This window comes from Strix uralensis, chromosome 6, assembly GCF_047716275.1.
Source record: "Strix uralensis isolate ZFMK-TIS-50842 chromosome 6, bStrUra1, whole genome shotgun sequence".
Classification (NCBI taxonomy): domain Eukaryota; kingdom Metazoa; phylum Chordata; class Aves; order Strigiformes; family Strigidae; genus Strix; species Strix uralensis.
In genome coordinates this window covers 17961944-17970799 of record NC_133977.1, presented here as the reverse complement: position 1 = coordinate 17970799, position 8856 = coordinate 17961944, and the positions used below count along the sequence as shown (strand labels likewise).

The 8856-nt window shown below is 37.9% G+C and overlaps 1 protein-coding gene across 17 annotated transcripts in view; it reads right to left on the bottom strand.

Annotated features, from left to right (window-relative positions):
* The window catches only part of PIKFYVE (phosphoinositide kinase, FYVE-type zinc finger containing), an 86541-nt gene that overhangs the window by 9031 nt on the left and 68654 nt on the right, over positions 1 to 8856 (bottom strand). For 6 of the 17 annotated variants that reach the window (XR_012629451.1, XR_012629460.1, XR_012629450.1 and 3 more), the window contains 3 exons: positions 8676 to 8793; positions 6341 to 6483; positions 4276 to 4430 (listed from right to left, as the gene is read on the bottom strand). Coding sequence is in view for 5 of the 17 variants with exons in the window: in XM_074873034.1 (XP_074729135.1) it covers positions 6375 to 6483; positions 8676 to 8793 (227 nt within the window). In the remaining 12 variants the exon portion in view is untranslated. Of the gene's footprint in view, positions 1 to 29; positions 4431 to 4456; positions 6484 to 6555; positions 8104 to 8675; positions 8794 to 8856 lie in introns of those variants that run through there. The other 11 variants (XR_012629452.1, XM_074873034.1, XR_012629456.1 and 8 more) reach the window with 11 other exon arrangements.

Here is an 8856-nt window from a genome sequence, read left to right as displayed (position 1 = left end):
GCAGTGTAGTAATCTGAGAAAGAAGAGAATGTATTGCATCTTTTTTAATAAAACAGACCTTTCCACATCCAAATCAAACTTAAAATTCAATGACAATCAAAAATGAAAATTTTGGTATTTTATAACATTAATACAGACTGTTTTGGTCAGTTCTGCATGTATGTTTATAACTTCAGTTCCCACTTCCTACCTTCTTGCTGGAGAATGAGGTCATGGTTACATACTCTACGATCCTGCTGTTAATAATTAATAAAAATAACCTAGCATAGGTATTTGTACAGTTTCTTTATTCCTGTGAATGTACAGTTTTCCTCTTATTTCTGATAACAGAACAGACTAGTAGGATAAAGTGCTTCACAGCCATCTAAGAGCATGGTAACAACCTTCAGGCTTTACTATGGCTCTAATCATACTTTAGCTTTTTGTAAAAAGTTACTTTATCACTTACTTTTGGTTTAGTCACTTGAAGTATATAGGTAACTACTATGAAAAGACAACACTGCTCTCCTCATCAAAATATCCTGTACACAGACTTATTTTGTCAAGGCTACTAGTTTTGAAACTCATTTAGGCTGTGAGGAATAAGATTTAGTTAAACTTTATTGGCAATTAAAGATGTAGTTCTATATTATGATATTTTCTTCGCATCCAACTTTTTTAAATTCCTAAGCTAAAAACAAAATGGATGTGTGGATAAAAAAAATGAGCTTCAGAACAGAAAGAAACAGCTGGAGATGACATCAATTTCTAAGGTTTTTTTAAGTTTTCATGGGGTTTTTTGCCAGTTTTAACAGTTTTCAAGAAGCAGCTTTGGGGAAATGCAGAGAGTAGTAAAATCTTGCCTTTATTCCTAGCCATATAAATAAATTTTTATTTTATACATAGTTGTATCTCCAGCCTTCTCTAAGGACAAATTCCCATAATTACATGATCCAGTTTTTACTAATCAAGGGTTTAAACTGGTTCTTCAAGACACAACAACATCCTGAAGTAGCCAGGTCTGTTAGTTTTCTCCTGCAGAATCATGGAGGTGTCAGCATTGCCTCATTCTTCAGAAATCAAATTACAAAACAAACCAACCAACCCCACCACTAAACAACAAAACCCACACAGAATAATCAATAATCTCTAAGTGTGATGAAGAATTGATTGGTCAACAATACTTTGGAATGTACTCCCCCCCCAATGCCAGACATAGTTCAAAACAGTTGTATCTTAGTAACTGTTTTGATACTTAAAATTCATTTCATATTTTAAAAGGAAAACCTTCAAATTAATATATGCAAACAATAAACCAAGTGGAAGATGAATCCAAGATAGTACATGAATGAATGCATGCTCTGATTTTAAGTATTTCATCATTCCTTAGTCCTTCCTCTCCTCCTAAGAGTAAATTTCAATTTTATTCTCATCATATGACCAAGATTGTTCCACTTCTCCCTGTAGCTACCTATAGATAGCATTTATTATCCTTTGTTCTTCACTCCTTTCCTAGCATCACTCTAGTGTGATTGTTCAACTGGGTGGACAAGCATGACAACCTGGGGGGTTTTGACTGAATGCTACAAAACCTCTCAAATCAAGTCAAAGCAGGGCACAAGCACTCTCCAGGCAGGGTCTCTGTTGCTTAGGTCTTGCAGGGGTATTAAGTAAACATTGGCAGTCTTGCCAAATTTCTCAAGTTACATGCAGCAGACCACAAGGCTGGCCTTGTACCTTTTCCTTCTCATGTAACTACACATGCACAAAGCAAGGGCAACACATAATAAAACACAAAATACATTTATGCTATACAGTAGGTGGCATGTATATATGGAGGCCTAATGGCTTTTAAATTTATCTTTCACATCCCATTTTGCTTTAATTAAAAACTTCTGTGGCTGTTTAGTGTCACTGAACTGCTTAGCTGTTGTGCCTTGTACCAAAACAACAAAGTTCCCAAGACACATTTGGCTCCTTTAGCTTCTACTGCTGCTAAAAGGCATAAAAATAGAATCGAGAAAATATAGCAAAAGTTTAAACAACATATTGGTTTTATATGGTCTGCAGTTGGAAAGATCATGTTTTGATTAAACTTGGCAAGGTTTTTTTTTTTTCCATTCATGGGCATGCTTCAGGTTTAATTAGTTGTGAAAGTTCCATATATTTTTATCAGTTTATAAAAAGACTTAAAATGACTTCATACTTAGAAGTTTTCAACAGGAATGCACAAGAACTTAATTCATTTACTGAAACTTTGCATCTGAAAACAGGGATGTTCAAGTCCAAATACTTTTAACCTTGGACTGTGTCTACGCTAGAATTCATTACTAATTTTTTCTTCCATCTGTATGTAAGCCACCACACTTTGGATAACAAAGAGCTAAAGGCAAATCTTCAACATGATATTAAATATTTACCCCCAACATTAAACAGACTCCTTGTACTGATAATTTTCTAAGCTCTAGACTTCTCTATATGTTACTAGCTGCAAACAAAAATTAATTAGTTAGTTGGGCAAAAAGAAGAATGTTTCCTAAATGAATGTTTATGATCAGTGTATTCTGCAGCCTATTTCTTGACTAATACTACAAGAGTCATGACTTAACATTTGGCATGTATTCTTCACAAGTTAACACATCTAGTAAGAAAACATCTACCTTATTTAAATGTCAATGTTTCAAAAGACATTCAAGGGCTGAAATAAGTAGGGGTTGGGGTTTTTTTAGAATATGATACACAGTAAAAACAAGTTAGTTCTGGTGAATTCTTACTATACAACTGAGCTGCAATGGGAAATACTGTCTTGGTTCTCTGCCTTCTAGGCCTTAAGGGACAGAAAGCAGAATATTTTTTTCCATAAGGCAGCTCAAATTTACATGAAGTAGAAGATATAATTTCTGTATTTTATAGGCTACCATGGAGCCACATAAAAAATTCCATATTCTTTTCTTTTCCATCCTTGTCAAGTACCAGACACATTAAGAACACACTTTAACCAGAATTGACTTCAGATCCTTTCAACCATTAAAAATTCATATGGCTGACCTGGAGTTTCCAGAAAACAATTTTTTCCCTATAATATGTGTTTTGTATAGTTTTTATAGTCCTAGTAGAAAAAGAAAACATTTTTTTTCTTCTTGTAACGTGCATATGTGTACATTAAACAATCCCAGTTGTGCCATCCTAGATATATAACATTTTCATCAGGTAGCTAGTTTACTTTCATTATGTCAGAAGATCTCAGCTAGCTCATTAAGGGAAGCCCACGTCCAGGACACATGTGTTTCATATTTGCTGAAGCTATATTAGAAAAATATCCTATGTAAACAATGCAGAAAAACAACTATAATCCCATCCTGTCTCTGCAACTGTAATTCAATGCTCTCTTTTCAGTAATTACGCTCACTTACTTTATTATCCTGCCCTTCATCACTGGATCATTAGGTCTTGAATGACTTTGTTATTCCAATTATATACTAGAGTAAGTGAACTGTGTTTACAGCACACAATTTTTCTGTTCAGGCTTGAGGCTGGAACAACATGGAAGGAGTACTAGTATGCCTGGCCAGCCACTAGGGCCAAGAAGTACCAGCTTTCTGTCCTATTCGGCTTTGTTCTTTTTCGGCATAAACACACACTCATGCAGCTGCAGCTGTAGGTTACCCCTGTTCCACAGCCACTGCTGTTAGAATAAGGCCCATGTGGGGAATTACAGCTGTAACAACATAGGTCTTTGTGCTTAAGGCATCACACAAGGTGTGGTAACTCTCTGTAGGATATGGTATTACACACACAGCTGCACTTGGTTCAGCTGAGACAGGTAGGCACTTTGTCACCTTTTTATCTTCCTGTTCTCAAAGTGTTTGAGGGCTAAGATACGTAAGTATATAAGATATATAAGCACATAAGTATGCATGTGCACTACACAGAAAAGACCAGATTCTTACAGGACTTCATACTTGTATTTCCTTAGCTGAGAATAAAGGGGCGCCATACTAAATATAGCAGAAAAGAGCAGAGCAGAAGTGTTTCCTGCTATTTAAGACTGCAAGAGTCTTAACTGTAGGTATTCTGCCCAAGTTTTACTTCAGAATGTTACCCTGTTGCAGAATAATTAGTAGAGCACAGGGACTTAACAGGCTAAAAACTAAATACTCCAAGTACATATAAGCACTTAAAAAAATGCCTTTAAAGTTTGGGATGAGTGAGAGATGCAGATTTGATTCTGAAATCAGGACTACAAGTTTTTTTCAGATAAAACAAGGACAATGGCAGCAATTTCACTGAGCTTACAAAACAGGTTTTTCTTAAAGAAAACATCAGCCTTCCTCAGAAATATTTTTTCATTGCTTTTGTACTTGCAGAAAAGCAGAAGAGCTCTGTTCTTGTGAATACCAGTGTGCACCATCAGAGGTTATACTACAACACGGGAAACAAGTTTTCCCCACCTGTGCAGAAAAAGAAAAATACTGTGTGCATAAACATGTAAATACTTTATTTTACAACATAGGATCTCTGCACAATTTCCTTGTGTAATGACAGCAAGACAAAAACATGAAACATCATGTCACAGCAAACTGTAAGCCGGGTTCTTAAATTTCATCTTAAATTACAGCATACATACCTTTAAAGTTAGAATTACCTCCAGATCAATCACTGAGTACAAGCAGGTCCCCTATTTCTTTAAGCATACTGGGTTTAGAAGACAACCAAGTTTTAACTGCTTGGTTTGTCCTATCCTGAAAAGCTTCAGAAGCCACTAAGTACACTAACAAATGATACTGGTATAAGTGAGTATTAGTTACTTTAACACCCATTATAGAATTCAGAGTGGACATCAGTATTTTGATCATTAATTGTCCCTGCATCTTTAACACAGGTTGGCATTACTACATCAGTTCACTGCTCACTCTCAGGTTTAAGCAGTACTGTGTAAGTATTCTCTCTCAGGGATCCGTATTGGAGCAGTGTACCAGGTCAGTGATCCCAGCCTTCTGTTTCTGCAAAGGTTGGCAGGGTCTCTAGAAGCAACTATGTGCTGGCTCCTCAGCCAGCCTTCAATAAAGACAGCTTCAGTCATTAAATAGCCTTTGATTCAATCCTTAACATATGCCTTCATTTGCTGTATATTCTGTGCATATAAATAAGGGTGTCTACAGAAACTGGATATGAAAATATCTGTCATCAATTTGGTTTTTAGGGCCACTAGGCTTAGTGTGCTATTCAAGAATGGGCAGAGTTACCATTGCCAGTGAAAGGAAGAGAGCTCTGAGACAGGAACACAGACCTGTCTGCTGTTTTGACAGAAAACCTCAAGCACACAAGACAGCTCTAGCCAAATACTGGTGAGAGAGATTGGAATAAAGTAGGGGTTTTCCCCCAAAACTAAATAAGAGTTACAGCAGTCACGAATTCTGACATTCCTGTGGTGAAAATAATGACTATTCAAATACTATACTATATTCAACCGCTATTTGCTATAGAATAAATCTATAAAGACACATTACTATAGAAATATAACTAGTAGATAATGTGGAATTTAAAAATATTTTTACTGTACAATACTTGAAAAGAATACTTAGTTCACATCACAAAAAAACGTACAGTGGTTTTATGCAGACATACTGAGATCACCACTCTGTTCTTGCTATTTTGAATGCAAAGTGGGAAGCAAATTTCACAGGCCCAGGATCCTTAGTACAAACAGGCTTTCTCTGACAAGGAGCAGGATACAGCTGTCATGTTTTTACTGACCATAGATACTAACAGAAAAGATGCCTGTCCTCACTGAAGTACATATTCAGCTATTATGGGACGTCAGTCGTCCACTTCTTCAGAAGCAGATTCACAGCACATTTAGACACCCGGAAAACAATACAGAATTGCCACTAAGGTCGTATCTTCTCTTACAGTTTTTATAACCTATGAGGTAATTTAAGCAAGCATGTAGCCAGTCTTTGCACTAGATGAACTGAAAAACTGGACTGCCAGCAGGCGGCAGTCAGGAGCTGGTCTCCTGCAGGCCCTCAAACAACTTGCATTCTACAAGCAAAACAAAACAATCGGTAATCTGCTGCTGTAACTACAGTAATCAGTGGGTTTTTCCTCACACCTACTTCTTCAGGAGTTCCCTAACTGCCGTAAACTTTTAAATTATTTGGTTCCTATGCCAAACAAATAACATCATACAGGACCTTGTAATACATGAAGTTCCATTTTGAAGAAAAAGTCCAGGAAGCTTCACTCAAAACTGAAATTTCGGCATCATGTGCAGGTAACAAAAGGCTAAACACTTCTAGGGAATAATAAGGGAGTATTTCTCAGTAATTTACTACTTCAGCTGTAGGCACACTCTTACCTGTTTGGGGGGGTTCCTGTTTTTCTTTTTAACTTCAGCAGTGTTGTTTTGTGAATCCTTCCCCCACCTTCTCTGTCAGCACCACAAAATCATCAGAGCTGAAGGCAGGATTCTTCTGTTTCTGGCAGCCAAAACACACCCTTCTGTAAAAATAACTTTCTAATATGATAATCGGCATAAATCAGCTTTCACACTCTTCTCACATTCTTCTACTGACATGCTTGATATTTTCCCCACACAAGTCATCTTCAGTATTTCAGAGGTGAGGCTATAATTACTAAGCCTAGACATCTCTCCTTCAGAATGGCAATGAGATTTTACAACTCATCTTGCATATTTACAAGTACAGCCAGTTCTGCCATCCTAGGAGTATTGACTGCAATGGACCTTTCACTACCAAAGCTCTATTCTTTCTTCTCAGGACTCCTCACACCACACCACAGCTCCTGCATACTTAGCACACTTCTCCAGAACTTGTTTACTTAATACAGCTGTAAGCAACTAGAAGGGGTCAGAAGACAGCTTGCTAAGGCTTCAAGGACAAAGAACTAGTTAGGTAGCTTTCAGGATGGGCTTAGAAAGAGCCTTCGGATTAGAACCAGAGACCTTATGTCAGCTAACTGTGGTAACACAAGTTTACCTACAAAGATCTAAAAGCAAGGCCTCCAACAGAGAAGGTACCTATAATCACAGAAGAGGAGGTGCAATGAAAGCAGCTCCACAAATGACAGACCAGCAGGAAAGGATCTCACCTAAGGAAAAAACACAGAGGGAATAAGGAGTTGGCTGGCTGCTAACAACTCTGCTTTCAAGTATTATTGCAAGCTGCTGCAGGAGTTGGACTGAGAAACAGCTTCTGTAACTGGCACAAGCTGTGTGAACGAGCATGGTTGTAGGACAACAACCTTGTGCCTTTGGAAACATGCAAGAACACTGGCCTTATAGTGTGTAAGAAACTAGCTTGTTTAGAGCACTGCAAAGCTTAAACTCATTATATAGGATGATAATAATTCATAACCAGGGATATTTCAAGCATTGGTTTTCATCATTCAAACCAAGCATTGATTTCTGCCCTCACACACGTCACTTGGTGTAGGACTCTCATGCCATGAGGCAGCAGGGTCTGAAGAACAAGGCATTGTAACAGGATGCACATATTGGGACTCATTCTGACTCTGCTGGGTTACCAAACAAGCCCCCAGCCTGCTCTTCTTACCTGTTTGTCATCCTTCATCTTTTGAGAAGCAGGCTGTGCTCCAGGCACACATTTAAAGATACAAACCTCCTCACCAAAAAATGAAGTGGTTTATTTTTTTCATTCCTTTTGTTACTTATGGAGATCTGACAACAAACCAAGGCTCCACAGCAGGAGCTTGAAGACTAGATTCGTTTTGTTATGACTTCGGTGGCAATACTAGGCTAGTATCAGTGTCTAGCACAGCTAGATCTTGAATCTAGTATGCCAGATTTGCAGTTCTGTGTCCTGAAAACAGAGAAATGAGGGATGGCCTGGCTTTTCCTAATTATTGTGCAAAGTTACTCTGTATCTGCACTGACTTAAAACCTTCACACTAAAATGAAGTACTTCTTGTTGCTTGTGTAACTTCACATTAGGATACCATAGGACTTTAAATTTAAACATTACAGTATGGACTGAGATGGTGAATCCCAAGTTTTACCTTTTTCTAATTTTTTTAAATAGTACTGTCTAAATCAAGGCAGTAGTGGGGAAGTTGACCAGGGTCTCATACCATCAGTTACATCTGTGGAAAACACATGCAATTACCATTTCATTTTCAAATACTGATGACTTCAGTACTGACCAAAGTTTCACTTAGAGCATAAACTCTCATCCTTTACTAGGTGGTGGCAGTCCCACTTGTAAGTATTAGAGGAATGCTGTTATGATAACCCTGTGTTTGTGCTTTTCAACTTCATGCCAGAAGCCCCTCAAGTCCCACCACTCAACCTTACACAAGCATAAGGCAGCAGTGCCCCTGAACCAAGTATCCCGCATTTTGCCTTGCTCACACGCCCATGGTGGGTACAGCTTCTGATACAGTTTCATACTGCAGCAGACAAAAGAACTCAAACTCATCTGGTAAAAATGGTGATGGCACATAACAGGTAAAATCCTTAAGTTTTAGATTTTGAGTTTTGTATTCTAGAAACCAACAAGTACCCTTCCCAAAACTAATCATATAATTTTTATCTTTAAGAGAGGAAGTTACTATATATCAGGTTAATACGAAGCAATCAAGATATGCCACTAGTTTTCAGACCTCTTTTGATTTTTTCTTTATCTAGTCCACTTAAGAGAGGACTATGGAAATACCTGGAGATTTTTCCTGGAGAATGCATTCTGCCTCTTGGAAGAACTGGGCCACGGCAACACCACCATCTGCTAGACAAAACTGGCTCCGTCTCACACAGCACTGTGTGTTGAAAGGCAGCTGGAGAGGAAGTGGGAGAAGTGCATGAAAGGTTATTTGCACATTCTACTGCCACTGACCTGG